At 42.9% G+C, this 26,431-nt stretch overlaps 1 protein-coding gene and 1 pseudogene across 5 annotated transcripts in view; both read right to left on the bottom strand.

Moving 5' to 3' along the window:
* Positions 1–23,355, bottom strand: part of LOC132873115 (fibrillin-2) — a 170,232-nt gene extending 146,877 nt beyond the window's left edge. For 2 of the 5 annotated variants that reach the window (XR_009651532.1, XR_009651533.1), the window contains exons 1-5: positions 23,070–23,355; positions 16,473–16,555; positions 12,922–13,020; positions 12,568–12,663; positions 10,600–10,695 (exon numbers count right to left, since the gene is read on the bottom strand). Coding sequence is in view for 3 of the 5 variants with exons in the window: in XM_060908372.1 (XP_060764355.1) it covers positions 10,600–10,695; positions 12,568–12,663; positions 12,922–13,020; positions 16,473–16,555; positions 23,070–23,245 (550 nt within the window). In the remaining 2 variants the exon portion in view is untranslated. The remainder of the gene's footprint in view (positions 1–10,599; positions 10,696–12,567; positions 12,664–12,921; positions 13,021–16,472; positions 16,556–23,069) is intronic. The other 3 variants (XM_060908370.1, XM_060908371.1, XM_060908372.1) reach the window with 2 other exon arrangements.
* LOC132873890 (U1 spliceosomal RNA) lies at positions 261–415 on the bottom strand (annotated as a pseudogene).
* Positions 23,356–26,431: the final 3,076 nt, after the last annotated feature.

Genomic DNA, 26,431 nt, shown 5'->3' with positions numbered 1-26,431 from the left:
AGCAGTGGGCAGCTATGCTACAGTGCCCGGGGAGCAGTTAGGGGTTAGGTGCCTTGCTCAAGTGCACTTCAGCTCAAGGCCGTCCCATGTTAACCTAACCTGCATGTCTTTGGACTGTGGGGGAAACCGGAGCACCCGGAAGAAACCCACGCAGACACAGGGAGAACATGCAAACTCCACACAGAAAGGCCCCCTTCGGCCGCTGTGAGGCGACAGTGCTAACCACTACACCACCATGCCGCCCAAAAAGAGTTGTGTGAAAGGGGAGAGTGCGCACGCAGTCCCCCACTATCAGAAATTGTGCAGTTGAGATTCCTGCATTTGAGGAATTCGCAAAGGCCTGAGTGTAATGGCTGGGTCTCACTTTGGGCAAACCACCTTCTTGATCATGGTATTGCCCCTGCCAGGCACAGTTGTGTTCAAAATAATAGCAGTGTGTTTAAAAACGTGAGTAAAGCTCAAAATCCTTATAATAGTTTTTATTTCCATGCATTGGGAACACTGCACATTATATTCTACATCAAAACATGAAGAAAAATGTATCAATATTTTAATTACTTTACAGAAAATGAAGAAAAATGAACATTGGGCTGTTCAAAAAAATAGCAGTGTCTGCATTTTTCATTACAAACTCCAAATATTGACTGTATAAACTGAAAAAATCTTAAGGATTTAGTATTCCTGTGAATCACTAAACTAATATTTAGTTGTATAACCACGGTTTCTGAGAACTTCTGGCACCTGTGAACAGGTATTCCAGCCCAGGATGATTTGACAACATTCTACAATTCCTCTGCATTTCTTGGTTTTGCCTCAGAAACAGCATTTTTGATGTCACCCCACAAGTTTTCTATCGGATTAAGGTCCGGGGATTGGGCTGGCCACTCCATAACTTTCATTTTGTTGGTCTGGAACCCTGATGTTGCTCGCTTACTGGTGTGTTTGGGGTCGTTGTCTTTTTGAAACACCCATTTCAAGGGCATTTCCTCTTCAGCATAAGGCAACATGACCTCCTCAAGTATTTTGATATATGCAAACTGATCCATGATCCCTGGTATGCGATAAATGGGCCCAACACCACAGTAAGAGAAACATTCCCATATCATGATGCTTGCACCACCATGCTTCACTGTCTTCAGAGTGTACTGTGGCTTGAATTCAGTGTTTGGGGGTCGTCTGAAAAACTGTCTGCGGCTCTTGGACCCAAAAAGAACAATTTTACTTTCATCAGTCCACAAAATGTTTTTCCATTTCTCTTTAGGCCAGTCGATGTGTTCTTTGGCAAATTGTATCCTCTTCAGCACGTCTTTTTTTTAACAGTGGAACTTTGCGGGGGCTTCTTGCCGATAGATTAGCTTCACACAGGCATCTTCTAATTGTCACAGTACTCACAGGTAACTTCAGACCGTCTTTGATCACCCTGGAGCTGATCATTGGCTGAGTCTTTGCCATTCTGGCTATTCTTCGATCCATTCGAATGGTAGTCTTCCATTTTCTTCCACGTCTCTCTGGTTTTGCTGTCCATTTTAAAGCACTGGAGATCATTTTAGCCGAGCAGCCCATCATTTTCTGCACTTCTTTACAGTATACGTTTTACCTCTCCAATCAACGTTTTAATCAAAGCACGCTGTTCTTCTGAACAATGTCTGGAACGACCCATGTTTCTCAGGTTTTCAGAGAGAAATGGATGTACAACATGTGCTGGCTTCATCCTTAAATTAGGGCCACCTGACTGACATCTCTTTTTTCACAGAATGAATGACCTCACTAATTAAACTTCACACTGCTATTATTTTGAACACGTCCCTTTCACTTAATTATTCGATTACACAGACTCAGGAGCATGCATATCATGAATGTTGGGTCTGTTGGTTTTCTATGACTCTACTACACCTACTGGTAAATTATTTGCCATGTAGTAATATAATTTCCACCAAAAACAGTGACTGATCTGGTTAGTCGTGTTGGACTGCTATTATTTTGAACACAAGTGTAAGTATCCTGGTTGAGAAAATGCCCAGTGTGTGCAAAGCTCCATCATAAACACTGACAGAACACTAATGGATATTTTAAAAAAAAAGCCAACAACTTTTGATTTATTTAACACTTTTATTGGCCAATGCATATTTTGCAGACTGCAGACTATTTGTCCATGGCATTAACATCTTCAGTATTACGCTAAAATATACTATTCAAAAAAAGTAGGGGATATTTTATTTTGAGATCCAAATTTTCACATATACAAAGGGATACGAAAGCATGTTGTATAGTTCCTTACTGAGGAAGCATTTCCAAAGAAATTCATCACCCAAACACATCAATGACACTCTCATGATCAGCACGGGATGCTACTGATGATCAAGGGGGTCGTGCCACAAATTTGCATGACTCTGAATTGGAAGGTTAGAGCCACTCCAAAGGAAGATTTTGAAGAGAAAGCATCAGATTATCAGTGGTTGAAGTCGTTAATTAAACAGAGACCATGCGCCGTCTAACACAGGATGAGAGGTTACGTGCCCTTGGCATGCTACAGGTTGGCACAAGACAGGTCGTTGTGGCAAGAGCATTGAATGTTTCCCAGTCTGTCATCAGCAGATCATGGTCCAGACATCGTGCTACAGGGTCTGTTCAGGATAGACCACGATCCGGTCGACCAAGGGCAACAACTCAGGCTCAGGACAGATTCATCCGCACTATTGCCTTGAGAAATCGTATGGTAACAGCAAATCAGATAAGGTCTCAACTTCGAAGGGATACTGGCTTGGTAGTGAGTGGCCAGACCATCAGGAATCGACTGCACAGATTTCACTTACACGCCCGACGTCCTCGTGTCATTCCCTGTTTGAGGGATCGTCACATTAGGGCCAGACTCCAATGGTGTCGTCATCATCAACGCTGGGATAATCGCCGATGGAACCACGTAATGTTCTCAGATGAGTCGAGGTTCACTGTGGACTTCCTGGACAGACGCAGGAGGGTTTGGCGCCGACGTAACGAACGTTTCCATGACGTTAACGTCATTAGACATGATCCGTATGGGGGTGGCTCTGTAATGGTGTGGGGAGGCATCACTGCTGCCGGCAGAACAGACTTGCATGTTGTTGCTGGACGTGTCACAGGGCAGTACTACCGGGACAACATCTTGGCACCCCATGTTGTGCCGTTTGCACGTCGTTATGGCCGCCATTTCATTTTCCAAGATGACAATGCCAGATGTCATAGGGCCAGGATCGTTACAGATTACCTCCAGCAGCAGAATATCACCAGATTACCATGGCCAGCACTCAGTCCGGACCTTTCCCCCATCGAGCATGTCTGGGACATGCTTGGACAGCGGCTACGCCAACGTCAACAACCTCCTGCCAATGTCCAAGAACTTGCTGCAGCATTGCAACAGGAATGGAATAACATTCCCCAAAATGACCTGGGACGTCTCGTTAGGAGTATGCCACGCCGAATTCGAGCTTGTCTAGCCAACCGAGGGGGTTTTACCCGCTACTGACTCGGTTTCAAAATGGTGGTAAATTTGCTGTGTGACCCTGTGTTTGTGTTGACCCTTATTCTGGAGAATCTGTCCTTTACTGACTGTACACAGGGTTTCGAATAAATTGACAAATGTTTCCTTAATGTTTTTCTGTCATTTGTTTCCTTCCTGACCTCATGATCTGCATTTCATTCTACTTGTAAATCCAATATCCCCTACTTTTTTTGAATAGTATAGTAGAAAATATTGGAAATGAAGAAAGTGTGTAGCTTAAATACAAGACGGTATACTGTAGCTTCGATAGTTTAAACTTACTGAAATCTGTGTTAGAAAGGTTTTTCCCTGGCATAACACACAGCCTTACAGTACGTACATGTATATGTGATCAGAGTGTTTTGGTTACCGTGTTTCCTTCACATCCATCACTGTTACTCTCGAGGTTCCATCTCCAAGGGCCGGCATAAACATACAGTATCTCTAAGCTCTTTCTCATCTGCATGTATTCACATTTACAGATGACAAGTAAGGGGACATACAGCTGCACTGGGATAATTCAACCGTCCAGGCACTGCCACTATGAGACCACTTTTAAACTGTTTTATAAACATTTACAGAAAAACTTGGAAACCAAGACAGGAAGTCACTCAGAAAGAGCCACAGCTGCTAGAAAGACTAAGGTTTCATTGCTTAATAAGAATTAGCAGGCGTGCATTTTGTGCATTAGGTTGCATGACGTTGGTGTTAGGGAATGGAAAGAAAATATTTGTGTATGGCTATTGTTATTTGAATTGATAACATGTTAAACGTTAAAAACTTGGTCTTTAGAGTTGTTCTAGAGCTGGCCAGTCCAATTCCAGCTGAAAGATCCTTTTTCTCTCCATCTTGCCTCAGGAATTTTTTGAAAGGGGCATCCTTTTTGAATTATTTACTTAAGTTTGAACTTACCGTTATGAACTGAATAACACGGAACCAAAGCCAAATGTGTCAATGACGAGAAATCAGGAAAGAACAGAAACGCGTTGCTGTTCCTTTATCTCATCTCATCTCATTATCTCTAGCCGCTTTATTCTGTTCTACAGGGTCGCAGGCAAGCTGGAGCCTATCCCAGCTGACTACGGGCGAAAGGCGGGGTACACCCTGGACAAGTCGCCAGGTCATCACAGGGCTGACATATAGACACAGACAACCATTCACATTCACACCTACGGTCAATTTAGAGTCACCAGTTAACCTAACCTGCATGTCTTTGGACTGTGGGGGAAACCGGAGCACCCGGAGGAAACCCACGCAGACACGGGGAGAACATGCAAACTCCGCACAGAAAGGCCCTTGTCGGCCATGGGGCTCGAACCCGGACCTTCTTGCTGTGAGGCGACAACGCTAACCACTACACCACCGTGCCGCCCCGGTGAAATAATGTGAAAACCAAAATGTTTTTAAATAAGTACATATTCTGCAAGGGCGGCACGGTGGTGTAGTGGTATCTCATCTCATCTCATTATCTCTAGCCGCTTTATCCTGTTCTACAGGGTCGCAGGCAAGCTGGAGCCTATCCCAGCTGACTACGGGCGAAAGGTGGGGTACACCCTGGACAAGTCGCCAGGTCATCACAGGGCTGACACATAGACACAGACAACCATTCACACTCACATTCACACCTACGGTCAATTTAGAGTCACCAGTTAACCTAACCTGCATGTCTTTGGACTGTGGGGGAAACCGGAGCACCCGGAGGAAACCCACGCGGACACCATGCAAACTCCACACAGAAAGGCCCTCGCCGGCCACGGGGCTCGAACCCGGACTTTCTTGCTGTGAAGCGACAGCGCTAACCACTACACCACTGTGCCGCCCTTGCAGAATATGTACTTATTTAAAAACATTTTGGTTTTCACATTATTTCACCGGGGCGGCATGGTGGTGTAGTGGTTAGCGCTGTCGCCTCACAGCAAGAAGGTCCCGGGTTCGAGCCCCGTGGCCGACGAGGGCCTTTCTGTGCGGAGTTTGCATGTTCTCCCCGTGTCCGCGTGGGTTTCCTCCGGGTGCTCCGGTTTCCCCCACAGTCCAAAGACATGCAGGTTAGGTTAACTGGTGACTCTAAATTGACCGTAGGTGTGAATGTGAGTGTGAATGGTTGTCTGTGTCTATGTGTCAGCCCTGTGATGACCTGGCGACTTGTCCAGGGTGTACCCCGCCTTTCGCCCGTAGTCAGCTGGGATAGGCTCCAGCTTGCCTGCGACCCTGTAGAACAGGATAAAGCGGCTACAGATAATGAGATGAGATTCTAAAACAACCTGTGTTTAAATTCTGAAATCAGCATATTGTATTTCATTTGTGTTGGACAATAATCAATTCCAGGAAAAAAAAAAAAAGACTATTTAGTGACGTTCAACAATCAAGAAAAAAAAAGCTATTATTTTAACCTCTTTCAAATGTTCTCACTCTCACACAGTTTGTTTTTTTTTCTTTCCCCTCCCACAAACTTTCAAACACTCGTGTACACTGAATGTTGTCAACAGAAAACACCACCAGTGATTGTAGTCTGGTGTTCAAATCAGCGAGTGACTTGAAAAGCATTCCTGCGTCTTTGATTACAGGGGCTTTAATGACAGACGCTGGAATTGGTCAGAAGCCCAGTGCAACTTTAAAACGATTCTGTTCCCCTTCCTCTGAAACCTGTCAGCCAAAGATACTTATTATCTGACCCCAAAAACAGACATCCTCTACATATGGGGTAATATACCTGCCTGGACAGGATTGGCATCGACAGTTATTAATACTGTAGCAAAAGGTTATTTGTGGTTTCGATGCTTTACAATGTTTTACCTGTCACATAGAGCACAGCAGAGCCCTGAAAAGAAGCAGGAATCTGGTTTTCCCACCGTCACCCTGAACTGTAAAATTCAACACTGCTTAGTTCACCACCATCTGCTCTCGCTCACCCCACACTTTTGATGTCTTTCCCAGACATACACACTCACACAGAGAGAACTGACAAACATAAATATCATTTACACGAGTAGGCCTGGTACACTGCTGCTGAGGAAGTGACAACACCTCTGAATTATCCAACTCAACATATAACTGAGATATATACAGTATATATATACAATTATTCCATGAAATCAACTTGTACATGAGCTGATAGCCCACGAGGCACATAGCACCGAGTTGGCCATCAGCCATGTACGACGAGATTGAGTGGAATAACCGTTTTATTCTATCCACATTCACTGGATTTTGAGAAACAGAGCATTTTTATTTTAAATTTTTGCAAATCCGATGAATAAAAACTTTACACAAAACGTCCACCAAAATCATTTCCTCTTAGAATGGAAACAAAGCGGCGAAATGACCGTAGCAACTTGTGAAAAATGCTATAATAATAATTCCTGAAGAATAAGAAATGATACGTTCTTACCATCAAATACTTTCATTCCATATGTTGTTGATTTTTTTTTTGTTTGTTTGTTTTCAATTTTTGGGGGGTTTTGTTTTCGAGCAGAGTTTTTATTTCGTCCTCGGTTGGTTCAGCAACATGCGCCGCCATTTTGTTTTTCTCTACTTGCGGTATATGAGCTGATATTCTAGTAGTAGAGTAGCCAATCAGAGCGCGCGATTGCTCATATCCAGTGAATGTGGGTGTCTGTTTGTCAGTGACATTGTTTTTAAATAGGTATTAAACTATACGTGTACTCCTCAAGGAAATACAGCCCCTTCCAAACGTATAGAAATGGCAAGGCCAGTTCTTCTTTTGTTTGTTGAGCGAGCAAGCAAATAAGATTAATAAAGCTGAAAAACAAGCCTGAAGTGAAAAATAAAGTCTGTGTTAACAGCATTTCCTGCCTGCCACGCTTCCGTATTCAGAGATGATAGATCAGTATTTCAGTTTTCATTTCCTGATCTAGATGTGTTAAACGAATTCGAACATAGTACCTTTTGTTTGAACCCACCCATTTTTCAAGTGGTCAAAAATATTGGAGCATGGGGTTTCTTGTTGCCCAAGAATTGTAACTGTTTAAGCAATTAATTACTTTGAATGTCTACTCTTGGTTTGAGCGCTGGGTTTTGCTTGTGAAGACTATACTTGTTATTAAAGAGCATAAACCAACATGAAGACCAGAGAGCTATCTTTGGGAGAAAAGCAAGCTAATTTGAAGCTGAGCAAAGAGGGGAAAATCAATCAGAGCCATTGCACAAGCATTGGGTGTAGTCAATACAACAATTTAGTATGTCCTGAAAAAGAAAGAAGCCACTGGTGTACTAACAAACAGACATCGAACAGGTCAGCCAAGAAAAACAACAGCAGTTGATGACAGAAACAGAGCTGTGAATAAAAAGCCAAATACAATAATCAGTGCCATCAAAAACAACCTCCACAGGGCAGAGGTGAAGGTATCCATCCATCATCCATAACCACTTATTCTGTGCAGGGTCACAGGCAAGCTGGAGCCTATCCCAGCTGACTATGGGCAAGAGGCGGGGTACACCCTGGACAAGTCACCAGATCATCACAGGGCTGACACACTCACGGTCAATTTAGAGCCACCAATTAGCCTAACCTGTATGTCTTTGGACTGTGGGGGAAACCAGAGCACCCGGAGGAAACCCACACAGTCACATGCTCCACACAGAAAGGCCCCCATCAGCCACTGGGCTCGAACCCAGAACCTTCTTGCTGTGAGGTAACAGTGCTAACCACTGCACCACCGTGCCACCCAGGTGAAGGTATCACAATCCATCATTCAAACATCCACTTAGGTTGAGAACAGAAATATAGAGGCCATATCACAAGATGCAAACAACTCATCAGCGGCAAGAACTGCAAAGAAATGCAGAGATGAGCCAAATACAGACACTGATCTTCACCAAAGTGATGGAAAAGCCAAAGTGTGGATAAGGAAGGATCTGCTTATGATCCAAAACATACAAGCTCATTGGTCAATCATGGTAGAGGTAGTGCCATGACTTGGGCTTTATTGACTTCCCTAGAAACCTTGACGGCTGGAAGAAAAAGCCATCAGAGCGGCCACATCACTATCATGACATGCCAGAGTGAGAGAGAATCTTTATTGATGATGTAACTCATGATGGTAGCGGCAGAATGAATTCAGAATTTTACAGAAACATTCTTTCTGCCAATTCACAGAGAAATGCATCCAATCCAATCCAATCGGGAGGGACTTCATTGGGAGGAACAGCAAGAAAAAGCAGGTGGCCCCAAACAAAACAAAGGACTTAATGGAATGTGTTGGACTGGCCAAGTCAATCAACAGACCTTAACCCAGTTGAGCATGCATTTCACCTTTAGAACATGAGACTGGAGGGAGAAAGCCCACAAAACAAACAACTGAAAGAAGCTTTGGTACAAGCCCGGAAAACCACCACAAAAGAATACTGCAATGGTTTGGTGATGTCAGTGGGTCACAAGATTGATGCGGTTATTGCAAGCAAAGGATCTGCAACCAAATATACAGTATATATATTATTTACCAGCTGGGAGGTCTGTATCGTGAAATACCGTGACCGAGGTCTTGAAAATACTTTTCAAGGCTGAAGTCACGGTATTTCACGAGACGGACCGACCTTAAGCTAGTAAATAATTTTTCCCCCCCAAATTCTAACAGAAAACGAGAGCACCCAAAAGGGAAAACAAAGCAGAGGCGAGCCGGCATTTTGAATCCTCATTCATGGCTGTAACGTAAATGGCTTCCTCCTCGGTATACAAGTGCACTTCCATGGCAGGAAAAAAACTACATTTTGCTGCTTATGTAGTCCTCTATTTATACAAAATTGAGTCATTCAGGATTCAGCCATGTTTTTGCTCGGCGTTAGCAACAGTTACAGGTTTTCGTCTTTCTCCTGAAATGTTTTCTTTTATTTCATCTTCATCAGGGTAGTAAAACTCACTTTTGCTGTGAACACTGTCGTTATCGCTATCCATGCTGTAAAATTAATGCTATTATACTGAGAAATGCGAAAATAAACGTTGACAAAAAAATTGCTACTATGTTTGTTGTTGTTGTGAACGAGCGAATCACCAAAGGTCAGTAACCGGGGTCCGGATCGTAGGATTCCAGACCGCTCGTGAGCCAATCAGAGCGCACGATTTGAGGGAAACCGGACTGCGAAAAAAAATGTGTTATTTACTTTCAGGCTATCTGTTCCAATACTTTTTCCTCATCAAAAAAATTTGGTGTGCTGCCACCAAATGTGACATGTTCTAAGTCGTTAAACACATCCTGATGTCAATATCAGGAAGTAAAAGCTGAAATTGTGATCTATTGTCTCACGGTCATCTTTTGATATCAGACCTAAACGTCTTCAGTGGATAACAAAGACAAGCAAATTCACCTTGCTGTTCCAATACTTTCAGAAAAGACTGTATAACCTCCAGGACATCAAAACCATTTGTTTGTTTATATTTCTAGCAATTACATAGCCCTTACTTCACATTTAATAATGTGACTTGGCAAATGGCGGCCAATTGATTTGTCACCGTAAGTGAGGAAGAATTACAAATTATGAAGGAAAACGCTGTTCCTAAAAGCACTAAGGATGCTACGAAGTTTAGTCTAAAACTATTCAAACGTAAGGTGGAATTGTGATTTATTTTATCTATCTCAAAACAAAGTATTTTATGTAACCTGTGCCTATTACGTTTGCTTGCCGCTTTTAAAGTTTGAGATAAATTATTTTTTAATACGATTTTTTAAAATAATCACCTGTGTATTTATCCTGAAACAATTATTCGCCTCAGGCTCAGTGAATATCGGTGAAAAATAATCTCAACTTCGTCTCGGCTATTATTCACCAATATTCGCCTCGCCTTCAGAGAATATTTGTTAAATAATCAGCAGAAAAAGGGCCAGTATTTAAATATGATATTGACAGAATATTGACATAAGAGCAGCTCACTATCAAAATATGCATGGTGAAAAAGTGTATATTTGGGGAAACAGGGCAAAAGAATGGAGATGAATTTGTGTCGTGCACCCAGGTAACTATTCTCTGTCCCCATCAGACATGGGCAGCATATTGTACGCAGTACAAACGAGTGTAGTAGACAAGATGAGTGGGGGGAAAAAGAGGAATAAATGTTTGCTTGTGCTTACCTCTTTCACACTGTGGACCTGTGAACCCATACACACATGCACACCGGTTGGGTCCAATACAACGCCCTCCATTCTGGCACTTCTTTTCACACACGGCTGAAACACAACCGTAAAGGCGTTATCGTCGTTGCATGATTTATGGTGAAATAACTCTTTCTGTCGGGTTTACCTAGGAATGTTATAGCGGCTGGTCAGGGTCATGTTAAGAACACCTGCAGTCAATATTCTGTTTATTTATAACATTTTGCAGGTCTCATCACTGTAAAAGCAGTGACATTAGCCAGTCTCCATACTGTAAGTGCACATTAGGGTGCATCAGTTGCCCCCTAAAAATGAAAAGTTCCTCCGATCATGATGCATTTTTGTTTTGATGTTCCTTTTGGTAAGAAAACACACTGGGTGAAATATTTTGACAAAATTCAAAAGTTTAATGGTGGCACCAGGAGCTCAAATTTATGGAAAAGGCTGCTATTTTATGACTTTTATGACAAAATTTCGATCACTTTTCATGAAACATTACGGCACCTTATAGAGTATACCAAATATCTTAGATACGCATTTTTAGTACATATTCTAAATATATTATCAAGCACAGTTTGAGTTTTAGCTGTTCATTGAATCATTGTTCAACTACTTTTAAACAATACAAATGTATTATGAATCACATTAATCCTTCTCAATCCCTCGCAAAGGTTCTTAACATGATCTCTGGCTCACAAGAAATCAATAAATGGAGTCCAACATTGTGATTCAAACCTTACGCGAAAACATAAAATAAGCGTTTTTTGGCAAAAAATGAACCTCATGGTGCCACCATTAGACTTTCGAATATGGTCAAAAAATTTTACAGGATGTCTTTATTGGTGAAAAGGAACACCCGAACAAAAATGCATCAGATTTTATGAAAGCGAGGGCAACTGATGCACCCTAGTGCACATAATTATCTATATATGCTAGAAGTGTTTTGCATTTGTGTGTGTGTAAAAGAGGCACCATATATCATCCTTCCCTCCCAAAGGTCATAAATAGCTGTGGCATTTCTAACGAAATGGCAGTTTTCTCGTCCTCTTACACGTTGTTTTATTTCACTTTATATCACTTCAACCTTTAAAAATCACACAGAGCCACTCCATAAACCAAATTCCATAAAAATCTAATTGAATGGTTGAAAGACATTAAGAGATTTGAACATGCAGACCCTTAACCTCTTGTTCATTTTTATCTTCATGATGGTTTTCACCAGATATATAAAAGTTAAAGCTCTGAAATAGACTGAGCACGCCCTGAATGTCTGCTAGTAAACACCGGAAGGCTTTGTTGAGAGACGCAATTCATGATGCTGCAAGACCAGAAATGATTTTCTGCGCCGTTGTACTAGCTTTTCACAACTGCCCAGCAGATATAAATGTACACTATATGGCCAAAGGTCTGCGGACACCTTACCATCACACCCATATATGATTTTCAAAAATCCCATTCCAGATGTAGTTGCTTTTGCTCTTATGATAACCTCTATGCTTCTGGGAAGGCGTTCCACTAGATTTTGGAGCCTGCCTGGGGGGATTTGTGCTCATTCAGCCACAGCTGGTGTTCCAGTTCATTCCAAAGGTGTTCGGTGGGGTTGAGGTCAGGGCTCTGTGCAGGCCATTCAATTTCTTCCAGACCAACCTTGGAATCTCAAGCTATGTTGTCCTGGACTGAGCTTTGTGCACAGGGGCACTGTCGTGCTAGAACATGTTTGGGCCCCTAAGCTCCAGTGGAGAGAGATCATAAATACTACAGCATACAAAGACATCCTGTAGAACTGTGTGCTTCAAACTGTCTGTCAACCCACATATGGGTGACATGATCGGGTGTCCATTAACTTTTGGCCATATAGTGCATGACAGAGAAATTCCAGCCTCTTTAAAATGGGCAAGTGGCAAAAAAAAAACACCAAGATGTAAATGTCTCCTTAAATGTACTCACGTTGCCCACAGTAGTTTCCTGTGTAACCCTTCTGACACTGGCAGCGATCCCCCTCACACACACCTCCATTCATACATCTGATGCTACACTGCTGAGCTGCAGCGCAGAAAAAAAGAAGCACTGTAAACTCATGAAAATCCATGCTGATGATGCTGTATACAAATCTTTCTGCACCCTCTTAAAACTCCATGACGATTTATGATCCCAAAGGGATGTGGTTCCATTAAGCAAACTTTGTCGCTGCCAAGATTATAAAGCTGTTTGAGAAATAATCATCGTACAACTTTCCATCTCAGACCTGCAGCTAAAGTCATGAAGTCACTCAGGATAAAGAACTGATTTAGTAAGATTTACATGATTTGGCAGTACAAGAAGGAGCAATTTGACCAGTGGGGCATGTGCACATGTTGGGTCTGGAACAGTAGCCTTCACCACAGCTGTTACGGCATATAGCTGTCGTGGAAACAAGAAGAGGCAGTGTTAGTACAGTAACCATCAACTCACTGAAATGGGAAGAAAAACAGTACGACAATAAACAGGTAGGCTGTAGAAATCACAGCAGTTCGAGTATGGCATGAAAGTTTAACGAATCGTTTTCTTTATACATTCTTGCACTGTGAATCTACAGAGGACAGTTGATTAGTTGTGATTAGTCACATTATTCCATTCATAACTAATTACTGAGCATATGCAAACTCATCATAGAAAAATGTTTCGGAGGTTTCTTTAACTCAAATACAGTGGTGCTTGAAAGTTTGTGAACCCTTTAGAATTTTCCACATTTCTGCATAAATATGACCTAAAACATCATCAGTTTTTCACACAAGTCCTAAAGGTAGACTAGAAAAGCACTCGGAGAGCGCAGACCTCTGCCAAGAATCCTTTAAAAAAATCCGGGATCCAGAAGGTGATCCGGATCGCCGCCAAAATTTAATGGATTGTTACTTGTGCCCAGTCACACCTCTGGAAAAAAATTTCAGAGCAATCCGTTCATTACTTTTTCCGTAATGTTGCTAACAGACAAACCAACAAACAAACCAATGCTACCGAAAACATAACCTCCTTGGCGGAGGTAATAAAGAGAACCCAGTTAAACAAATGAGACAAAAATATGATACTTGGTCATTTATTTATTGAGGAAAATTATCCAATATTACATATCTGCAAGTGGCAAAAGTACGTGAACCTCTATGATTAGCACTTAATTTGAAGGTGAAATTAGAGTCAGGAGTTTTCAATCAATGGGATGACAACCACATGTGAGTGGGCACCCTGTTTTATTTAAAGAACAGGGATCTATCAAAGTCTGATCTTCACAACACATGTTTGTGGAAGTGTATCATGGCACAAACAAAGGAGATTTCTGAGGACCTCAGAAAAGCGTTGTTGATGCTCATCAGGCTGGAAAAGGTTACAAAGCCATCTCTAAAGAGTTTGGACTCCACCAATCCACAGTCAGACAGATTGTGTACAAATGGAGGAAATCCAAGACCACTGTTACCCTCCCCAGGAGAGGTCGACCAACAAAGATCACTCCAAGAGCAAGGCGTGTAATAGTCGGCGAGGTCACAAAGGACCCCAGGGTAACTTCTAAGCAACTGAAGACCTCTCTCATATTGGCTAACGTTAATGTTCATGAGTCCACCATCAAGAGAACACTGAACAACAATGGTGTGTATGGCAGGGTTGCAAGGAGAAAGCCACTGCTCTCCAAAAAGCACATTGCTGCTCATCTGCAATTTGCTAAAGATCACGTGGACAAGCCAGAAGGCTATTGGAAAATAGAACTTTCTGGTTTAAATGAGAAGCGTTATGTTTGGAGAAAGGAAAACACTGCATTCCAGCATAAGAACCTTATCCCATCTGTGAAACATGGTGGTGGTAGTATCATGGTTTGGGCCTGTTTTCTGCATCTGGGCCAGGACGGCTTGCCATCGTTGAAGGAACAGTGAATTCTGAATTATACCAGCAAATTCTAAAGGAAAATGTCAGGACATCTGTCCATGAACTGAATCTCAAGAGAAGGTGGGTCATGCAGCAAGACAACGACCCTAAGCACACAAGTCGTTCTGCCAAAGAATGGTTAAAGAAGTTAATGTTTTGGAATGGCCAAGTCAAAGTCCTGACCTTAATCCAATCGAAATGTTGTGGAAGGACCTGAAGCGAGCAGTTCGTGTGAGGAAACCCACCAACATCCCAGAGTTGAAGCTGTTCTGTACGGAGGAACGGGCTAAAATTCCTCCAAGCCGGTGTGCAGGACTGATCAACAGTTACTGGAAACGTTTAGTTGCAGTTATTGCTGCACAAGGGGGTCACACCAGGTACTGAAATCAAAGGTTCACATACTTTTGCCACTCACAGATATGTAATATTGGATCATTTTCCTCAATAAATAAATGACCAAGTATAATATTTTTGTCACATTTGTTTAACTGGGTTCTCTTTATCTACTTTTAGGACTTGTGTGAAAATCTGATGATGTTTTAGGTCATATTTATGCAGAAATATAGAAAATTCTAAAGGGTTCAAACTTTCAAACACCACTGTAGATACAGTATGTGCCTATCCTGGGGGAAGCCATGGTCTAATGGTTAGAGTAGTAGCTTTGAAACCTGGTTCTTTTCCCTAGACCAGCAGGAATAGCTGAAGTGCCCTTGAGAAAGGCACCTGCTCCCCAGGCTGCTCTGGGTATGCTGGACCTCGCTCTGGATAAGAGCGTCTACTAAATGCCATTAATCTAATGTAATATACAAGTCACTGTTTGCATACTCAAGCTCGTTTTATGAAAAATTAACACACTAGCATAATAGAACCTTCAGTTTCTGAATTTCTCCAACGGTATTTGGTTGATTTAGGGCTTGTTATGTAAGATACCAAAAGCAAAAAAAAATACTGGTGCATGAAACGAGACAAAAGTAGGTAATTTATGCGTCCGTTTAGATTTGTGAATGAAGAACTGAGCCATGAGAATAACTGTTGAGCAAATTAATATATCAGTCATTTAGACAATCATAAAAATGTCCTGAAATGTTGGTATATCGAAATATTATATATTAGGCAGCTGGGCCATAGAAGGTTCACGCTGCATGCTGCACGCTACACGCGTGTAAAGAAAAGTGGACAAACGTAGCATGACTTGCTCTGGGCCATAGAACGGCGTTCACGTTGCACGCTGCACACTTCACACGTGAAGCGAGAAATGAACATGCACACTTTTTTCTAGGTGTGAAGATGGAAATTCCAGTCAATGCATGCACAACCCCAAGGTCACTGCCGCGCCAGCCAATCAGAACGGGTCTAGGGAGATAAAATGGACGACTACCGAGAAAAGTTGATCGAGTTTGTTCGAGAAAGGCCCCTGCTATGGGATCCGCGTGCGGTGGATTATAAAGACAGGGACCAGAAGGCACAAGTTTGGGAGGACTTGAAATTCACCATGGGTTTCTCTCAGAAGGAAGTGTTCTCGGCTCCAAATTCTGTTCCTTTTTCTCTTCCTCTGTCTCAGTAAAAGCAGAATGAGGCAATCGTCGTCATCCGAAGAGTCCATATTGTTGGTTACTCGGTCAAAGTAGAACAGACGCAACACGTGAACATCCAAGCATGAAGTTTAATGGCCCAGGGTCCGGTTCTTCACGTGAACATGTAGCGTGCAGCGTAAACCTTCTATGGCCCAGCTGCCTTAGGTATTTCTATATTGGTCTTCAGCCTACCTTAAGTGTCATTTGCTCTTCTTGTTTACCTCTAAATGTGATTTGTAAATGCGCTTTGCTACTCTTTCACTCCAGAGGCTATCAGCAGCCTCCATTAAACAGCTCGGAGACTGGAAGTGAAAATCTGTGTTTTTATCTGACTGAAGAAGATTACTGAAGAAGTTTACTGTGTGTAACATCTGGCGCATTACTTACGCACAATACACTGGTTGCCCCCGGGCAAAGTCTTCCAACCTGGACAGCAGTAGGAGTGCAAACGAGATCCACACACATTTGGCCTGTGGAAAAATGGTCATACCTTGCCTCAATATCACGGTTAGGAGTCCAGTGTTAGCCCACTTAGGCAAGTGCATTTCACTTAAACTTGTAAAAACTCGGATGAGTGTCAAAGTACTGTAATATTTCTCATATTCATATTAGACTCGTCTGAGTCATAGATCCTTTTAAAACAAATGAATCAGGCTTCTGATTAATCTGCCCTGTGATTATAAGCTTCTGTGTGCATTAGGTTGGATGACTGTTTGAATAACATGCGAGGACCATGCTTGGGATAAATAAACCAGTTTAAAAAATCCCCCATGCTCAGTCGTATAGACGAGGGTGCATCAGTTGCCCTCTAAAAATGAAAAGTTCCTCCGATCATGATGCATTTTTGTTTTTATGTTCCTTTTGGTAAGAAAACACACTGGGTGAAATATTTTGACAAAATTCAAAAGTTTAATGGTGGCACCAGGAGCTCAAAGTTATGGAAAAAGCTGCTATTTTATGACTTTTATGACAAAATTTCCATCACTTTTCATGAAACATTATGGCACCTTATAGAGTATACCAAATATCTTAGATACACATTTTTAGTACATATTCTAAATATATTATCAAGCACAGTTTGAGTTTTAGCTGTTCATTGAATCATTGTGGCGGCACGGTGGTGTAGTGGTTAGCGCTGTCGCCTCACAGCAAGAAGGTCTGGGTTCGAGCCCCCGTGGCCGGTGAGGGCCTTTCTGTGTGGAGTTTGCATGTTCTCCCCGTGTCTGCGTGGGTTTCCTCCAGGTGCTCCGGTTTCCCCCACAGTCCAAAGACATGCAGGTTAGGTTAACTGGTGACTCTAAATTGACCGTAGGTGTGAATGTGAATGGTTGTCTGTGTCTGTGTGTCAGCCCTGTGATGACCTGGTGACTTGTCCAGGGTGTACCCCGCCTTTCGCCCGTAGTCAGCTGGGATAGGCTCCAGCTTGCCCGCGACCCTGTAGAACAGGATAAAGCGGCTAGAGATAATGAGATGAGATGAGATGAATCATTGTTCAACTACTTTTAAACAATACAAATGTATTATGAATCACATTAATGCTTCTCAATCCCTTGCAAAGGTTCTTAACATGATCTCTGGCTCACAAGAAATCAATAAATGGAGTCCAACATTGTGATTCAAACCTTACGCGAAAACATAAAATAAGCGTTTTTTGGTAAAAAATGAACCTCATGATGCCACCATTAGATTTTCGAATATGGTCAAAAAATTTTACAGGATGTCTTTATTGGTGAAAAGGAACACCCAAACAAAAATGCATCAGATTTTATGAAAGTGAGGGCAACTGATGCACCCTAGTACAGACAGTAAAAATAACTGCACGTCAATATCAGGTTGGTAAATATCTAGAAACCGAATAACCAGATTGCAATAATTAGTTTGACAACATTTGATCTCCCCTTGCGAAACCCAACAGCAAGTATTTAGTCACCTACCATGCAAAAAAAAAAAAAAACACATCAATGAATGTAAAATTGCTTCAAGATGAAATAAGACAACAGGCCGCCATAAAGGCCAGTGTTTATTTCTGTGCGCTCAGCTGCTGCAACAAATAAGGCAAACTGAATCCAAATGTGTTTGAGTACTAATCACTGTCATAGCGTGACTGCTCTTGAAATCAAGTCAGATTTCTTCTCTTTACTACCACTCCTTTTCCACAGGATGAAAAAGCAGCAATACATCACTCTAGGTTTGGACAGTACGGCACAGCACCTTTGTGTTCCTCCCATCTTAGTTAACTTGGACCTTCTTAGTTAAAGGCATCGAGTTTTACTGGTAATGTGGGCAGTAAGTGGCCTCCATAAATATTGATTTAAAGATGATTTTATTGGTTCCGCTAATGACATGGTCTATAGCAACGGTCTGTTAGATTTAACAACAGTCTGTTACAAAGAAATAACAGACAACTGAATGCCATAACTGACCAATCAGAATCAAGTATTCAAATGAGCTACAACAGCAGCTCTGACAGTAGCGACGGCTGTCATTCGAATGATTTAAAATGTTTTTTACAAAATTTATTCATTTTTCATTAGAAATATTTACCAAAATAACATCTAACAAAGGCGTATAATCGTTCATAATGGTAAAGCTTTCTCAAATGAGATGTTTATTTATCAGTTACAGAAGGAGTCTCCAGGGTCGGTGCTTTGTAAATGTCAGGGAGTTGCTGCCACAGTACAGTGTTCAGGGCAGAGCACTTTCCTGTTGCTCAGGAAGATAAATTTTTGTCCTGGGACACTGATCTTGTCTCCAAGATGTGCCACAACATTAAATGTCACTATAAATAGTGAAAAAGCAAAATGTGAAATGTGTCATTTATTAATCAATACAAAATTGTAACTGTTCACAAATAATACAATACAAGATTTGGGGACGTGATCTTATAGGGAACTATAACACCCGCTTCGTGTTGGGCCACATTACACCAGCCCGTCGTCGATTTACTTTCTTATAACAGCACATTCTGTCATACTTTAACATCAGTCAAATCCCAAAAAGACGATATTGTAAAAAAGAAAAAAAAAATGTAAGTAAATAAATAAATAAGCAAGCCTTGGGACTTGGAAGGGGTCAATCAGTACAGGAATTCTATTAAACAGAAGTTCAGTATGGGTATATAATCAGATTAATCTCATCTCATTATCTCTAGCCGCTTTATCCTGTTCTACAGGGTCGCAGGCAAGCTGGAGCCTATCCCAGCTGACTACGGGCGAAAGGCGGGGTACACCATGGACGAGTCGCCAGGTCATCACAGGGCTGACACATAGACACAGACAACCATTCACACTCACATTCACACCTACGCTCAATTTAGAGTCACCAGTTAACCTAACCTGCATGTCTTTGGACTGTGGGGGAAACCGGAGCACCCGGAGGAAACCCACGCGGACACGGGGAGAACATGCAAACTCCACACAGAAAGGCCCTCGCCAGCCCCGGGGCTCGAACCCAGGACCTTCTTGCTGTGAGGCGACAGCGCTAACCACTACACCACCGTGCCGCCCATCAGATTAATCATCATTTTAAATTATGAAAGTTGAGGTTCTCCAAAAAGATAGCAGTACACTGAAATTTTGGGAATACAGTTGAAGAAAGACAGCTCCATCTTAAACCAAACTAAATCACTGTGCGACTCCATGGCTGAGAACAATCAGAAACAGGGGGACTTTACATGTTCCCCAAGCTACAGACTATTTAAATTTACTTTTAAATGTAGCTCATGTGCACCAAGAGATACTTTAAAAGTTACAGGTAAGTCCTTTAACTGAAGGTTTTTTTAAAAAAAAAAGAAGGAAAAGAGAAAAAGGGAAAGGGGGAAAATGTGCTCCTGAGAGAGGAGTAGGTTACTTTTTTCTTCTTTTTCCTGCACGCATACTAAAATAATAATAATAGTAATAACAACAACACCTGGCGTTACTATAGTAACAGCACAGCACTAAGTTAGGATGCTTTCTGCAGTTTGGGACAGAGACACTTTAACGGACGTTAGAAGGTCACTCACTCACCCTCTCTCTCACTCACCCTCTCTCTCACTCACCCTCTCACTCACCCTCTCAATCACTCACTCACCCTCTCTCTCACTCACCCACTCACACTCTCACCCTCTCTCTCACTCACCCACTCATTCTCTCACCCTCTCAATCACTCTCTCTCACTCACCATCTCACTCACTCACTCACTAACCCTCTCAATCACTCTCTCACTCATTCACTCTCTCACCCTCTCAATCACTCTCACTCACTTACTCACCCTCTCACTCACTCACTTTCTCTCACTCATTCACTCACCCTCTCTCTTTCACCCACCCACCTTCTCTCTCACTCACTCTCTCACCCTCTCAATCACTCACTCACCCTCTCAATCACTCACTCTCTCACTCATTCACTCACTAACCCTCTCACTCACTCACTCACTCACTCACTCACTCACTGTCTCACTCACTCACTCACTCACTCACTCACTCACTCACTCACTAACCCTCTCAATCACTCTCACTCACTCACCCTCTCACTCAATCACTCATTCTCTCACTCATTCACTCACTCTCACCCTCTCTCTCACTCACCCTCTCAATCACTCACCCTCTCACTCTCTCAATCACTCTCTCATTCACTCTCTCTCACTCACTAACCCTCTCAATCACTCACTCACTCATTCACTCTCTCACTTACCCTCTCAATCACTCTCACTCACTTACTCAACCTCTCAATCACTCACTCACTCACCCTCTCACTCATTCACTCACTCTCTCTCACTCACTCACTCACTCACTCACTCACTCACTCACTAACCCTCTCAATCACTCACTCACCCTCTCACTCACTCACCCTCTCACTCATTCACTCAACCTCTCAATCACTCACTCTCTCACTCATTCACTCACTCTCACCCTCTCACTCACCCTCTCACTCACTCTCTCACTCTCTCAATCACTCTCACTCACTAACCCTCTCAATCACTCACTCACTCATTCACTCACTCACTCACCCTCTCACTCATTCACTCAACCTCTCAATCAATCACTCTCTCACTCATTCACTCACTCTCACCCTCTCTCTCACTCACCCTCTCAATCACTCTCTCACTCTCTATCACTCTCTCATTCACTCACTAACCCTCTCAATCACTCTCTCACTCATTCACTCTCTCACTTACCCTCTCAATCACTCTCACTCACTTACTCACCCTCTCAATAACTCACTCACTCATTCACTCACTTTCTCTCACTCATTCACTCACCCTCTCTTTTTCACCCACCCACCTTCTCTCTCACTCACTCACTCACTCACCCTCTCAATCACTCACTCTCTCACTCACCCTCTCAATCACTCACTCTATCACTCATTCACTCACTAACCCTCTCAATCACTCACTCACCCTCTCACTCATTCACTCAACCTCTCAATCACTCACTCTCTCACTCACCCTCTCAATCACTCACTCTCTCACTCATTCACTCACTAACCCTCTCAATCACTCACTCACCCTCTCACTCATTCACTCAACCTCTCAATCACTCTCTCTCACTCAGTCTCTCTCACTAACCCTCTCAATCACTCACTCTCTCACTCATTCACTCACTAACCCTCTCAATCACTCACTCTCACTCATTCACTCACTCTTTCTAACTCACTCTCTCTCTCTCACTCACCCTCTCACTCACTCACTCACTCACTCACCCTTTGGGTCACTCACTCACTAACCCTCTCTTTCACTCACCCTCTCAATCACTCACTCTCTCACTCATTCACTCACTCTCACTCACTCACTAACCCTCTCAATCACTCACTCACCCTCTCAATCACTCACTCACCCTCTCAATCACTCACTCACCCTCTCAATCTTTCACCCTCTCACTCATTCACTAACCCTCTCACTCTCTCACCCTCTCATGCATTCACTAACCCTCTCACTCACCCTCTCAATCACTCACTCACCCTCTCTTTCACTCACCCTCTCACTCATTCACTCAACCTCTCAATCACTCACTCTCTCACTCATTCACTCACTCTTTCTCACTCACTCTCTCACTCACTAACCCTCTCAATCACTCACTCACTCACCCTCTCAATCACTCACTCACTCACCATCTCACTCATTCACTCAACCTCTCAATCACTCACTCTTTCTCACTCACTCTCTCTCACTCACTAACCCTCTCAATCACTCACTCACCCTCTCAATCACCCTCTCACTCATTCACTCACCCTCTCACTCTCTCACTAACCCTCTCACTCTCTCACCCTCTCACTCATTCACTAACCCTCTCACTCACTCACCCTCTCTCATTCACTAACCCTCTCACTCTCTCACCCTCTCACTCATTCACTAATCCTCTCACTCTCTCACCCATTCACTCACTCTCTCTCTCACTCACTAATCCTCTCAATTACTCACCCTCTCAATCACTCACTCACCCTTTCGGTCACTCACTCACTCACTCACTCACCCTCTCTTTCACTCACCCTCTCACTCATTCACTCAACCTCTCAATCACTCACTCTTTCTCACTCACTCTCACTCACTAACCCTCTCACTCACTCACTCACTCACCCTCTCAATCACTCACTCACTCACCCTCTCACTCATTCACTCACCCTCTCCCTCTCTCACCCTCTCACTCATTCACTAACCCTCTCACTCACTCACTAACCCTCTCACTCACTCACCCTCTCACTCATTCACTAACCCTCTCACTCTCTCAGCCTCTCACTCATTCACTCACCCTCTCACTCTCTCACTAACCCTCTCACTCACCCTCTCACTCATTCACTCACCCTCTCACTCTCTCACCATCTCACTCATTCACTAACCCTCTCACTCTCTCACCCTCTCACTCATTCACTAACCCTCTCACTCTCTCACTCATTCACTACCCACTCTCTCTCTCACCCTCTCACTCTCTCACCCTCTCACTCATTCACTAACCACTCTCTCTCTCTCTCTCACCCTCTCACTCATTCACTAACCACTCTCTCTCACCCTCTGAGGGACTCCTGCTTGCCGCGTCTCCTGATGCGGGTCTGGGCGGCTTGCTGTGCGCTGCGCTCCACCTGAAACTGGCTTCTCCCGGGCATCTCTCCGGCTAAATTCCCCAGCAGAGCGCCCAGCAGAGCCAGACACGCAGCCAAACACCTCCAGTTCCTCTTACAGCACATCCTCACACAAATCCTCACACAAATCCTCACACGCGCACCTTCGCTGAGGCAAAAACACTGAAAGCCCCTGAGAGAGAGAGAGAGAGAGAGAGGAGCGGCTAGACTGCGCTCATGCTGCGGCTGCAACGAGTTCACGCTCCGCGTCTTCCCCAGCTCCTCTGAAGTGAGAAACTCTCCGCAACAAACATCCCAGAAAGAAAGATAAGCGGCGGTGTGGAGCGGAATAGCGGTGTGGAGCGGAATAGCGGTGGAGGTTGTTTGTTGTTCCGCCAGCAGCTCCTCACTGAAAGCTGTCTCGCGCTCCTCCGGGGACTGCGGCGCGAGCGAGGTGTCCGCGTGCAGCGCCCACGGGGGGGGGGGGGTTAAACCCACTCATTAAATCCAGCGGTTTTTTAATTTATAGCTGAAACTAATTGATCACAGATTTCTCTGCGGTTCACCTTCAAACCACCTTCCACCCCATTCATCAGTGAAAAGACACCATACACCCAGAAAATAACTGTACATCCTTCATTTCCTTTAAAAATCTTCCACACAGAAACCTGGACTGGAAATGCATTTTAGAATAAACCTTTAAAGGTAGGGGAGAGCGGGGAGACTTAGGACAGTTTGCATTTGTATAAATTAATTTCAACCAGTCCGGTTTTAGATGACATCAGAACTTAGATGTTGCCCCTTACAGTAACCTGGAGCGACTAAGCTGGACACTGCAGTAAGGTTTGAGCAGTTCAATATTTTTGTCAACCAAAACTTGTATTTTCTGCTTCAGCCCACCTCCATTCTATGATGTAATGTACGCTGGTGAATTCGGGATCAGTTAGGAATTAAGGTATGTAGCCTAGAGTTTATCTACACAGGGTTAACACTGTCGCCTCACAGCAAGAAGGTCCTGGGTTCAAGCCCAGCAGCCAGCGAGGGCCTTTCTGTGTGGAGTTTGCATGTTCTCCCCATGTCTGTGTGGGTTTCTTCCGGGTGCTCCGGTTTCCACCACAGTCCAAAGACATGCAGGTTATGTTAATTGGTGGCTCTAAATTGACCATGAGTGTGAATGGTTGTTTGTCTCTGCGTCAGCCCTGCAATGATCTGGCGACTTGTCCAGGGTGTACCCCGTCTCTCGCCCATAGTCAGCTGGGATAGGCTCCAGCTTGCCTGCGACCCTGTAGAACAGGATAAGCGGCTACACATAATGGATGGATATTTAGAAGAAGAAACCTTTATTTGTCACATGCACACTTCAAGCAGAGTGAAATTCATCCTCTGCATTTAACCCATCTGAAGCAGTGAACACACACAGAGCAGTGGGCAGCCACACTAGAGCGCCTGGGGAGCAGTCAGGGGTTAGGTACCTTGCTCAAGGGCACTTCAGCCCAAGTATACATGTCTTTGGGCTGTGGGGGAAACCAGAGCACCCAGAGGAAACCCACGCAGACACAGGGAGAACATGCAAACTCCACACAGAAAGGCCCTCGCCAGCTGCTGGGTTCGAACCCAGAACCTTCTTGCTGTGAAGCAACCGTGCTAACCACTACACCACCATGCCGCCCAAATATACAGTATATATATGTATGTATGTATATGAGGGTAAGTCAAAAAGTTCTAAGACAGATGTTGTAATATCAAAAGGTGTGAAAGACATCCCCCAGAATTCTACAAAGAAGGAATTCTCTGATGGAAACACTGCTTGCAGAAGTGTTTTGACTTAAATGGAGGATATGTAGAGAAATAGCTTTGTCATTTTCATAAATAAAGATTTTTTCAATGTGGCTTAGAACTTTTTGACTTACCCTTGTGTGTGTGTATATATATATATATATATATATATATATATTGTGTGTGTTATTACATGATTAAACAGTCGCGCGAAGATATGAAGTTTATCTTTGAGTGGTGAATGTATTTCATGAGTGAGCAATGCACATCAAGTCAGTGGGAAAACACAGGGAGTGACATCATCAGAGTGAAATATTGGGAATTATTATACATACGGGCCACTTTTTCCATGGAATAAAAACATGTATTCTATTCCCTTCTAGCGGGTTTATTGATCGCATGCAATATTGTTATCATATAATTTACCCTACATGTATTACGCCACTCTCTCCAATGCAGAATGAGCATGCAATATTGTTACAATGTTGCACATTGTCAAGACAACACGACATCACATATCGAAACTGATGCAAAAATCCAATGACGAAATTTTTCTGCTGCACATGCGCACAATAATTTCTTTGTTGGCCGGGAGAGAGGGAGGACGAGGATAATCCAGTGCTCAGATTAAGCACTAAATAAATAAACTGACAAGTGAAACTAAAGACGCGCTGAACAGCTGAAAGGCTACCAAAACTTGATTAGATATTCTTCACATATATTTACAAGAGAAAAACATACCAACGGACATCGAAAAACTGGAAAAGAGACACGTCGGAGATGTAAAATTTCTCTGCTAGCGAGTGACTGTGACAGTTTGTACGAAAACATGGCCACGAGGTTTGTTTCATTAAAAGCGGAAGTTTAGAGAGAATTTTGAAAGGGAAAGACGTGCTGAACAAACAAAAGGCTACCAAAACTTCACTAGATATTCTTCACACATTTAATCTTCCACGTTAAATATACGGAAAAGCTGGAAAAGAGACACGTCGGAGATGTAAAACTTCTGCGCTAGTGAGTGACTGTGATAGTTTGTACACAAACATGGCTGCAAGGTTTGCTTCATTAAAAGCAGAAGATTTAAAGCAGACGATTAAAAGCAGATTTCTTTGAAAGAGAATTTTGAAAGAGAAAGACGCACTGAACACCCGAAAGTCTACCAAAACTTCACTGGATATTCTTCATGCATATTTACAAGAGAAAAACATACCAACGGACATTGAAAAACTGGAAAAGTGAGCAATAGCGGAAATATTGTCAAAGTTCTACTTGGAGGTGAGGAAAAGTGACGGAGACTTTTACAAGAGGACTTCACTTAGCAAAGCCCTTTTTGTTTTGAACAACTGATTGATTGATTGATTGATTGATTGATTGATTGATTGATTGATTGATTGATTGATTGATTGATTGATTGTGTCTTTATTTGCAAGATAAAAAATACATTTCAAGCATTACAAATAACAGTTAAAAATTAATAGGACAAAAAACGTCTGCGCTAGGCAAGAAATATACAAGTGGCTATTTACATATATCATA

Source organism: Neoarius graeffei, chromosome 25 (assembly GCF_027579695.1).
Source record: "Neoarius graeffei isolate fNeoGra1 chromosome 25, fNeoGra1.pri, whole genome shotgun sequence".
Lineage (NCBI taxonomy): Eukaryota > Metazoa > Chordata > Actinopteri > Siluriformes > Ariidae > Neoarius > Neoarius graeffei.
The sequence above is the reverse complement of the archived record's forward strand: the minus strand, read 5'-3'. Positions and strand labels throughout refer to the sequence as shown.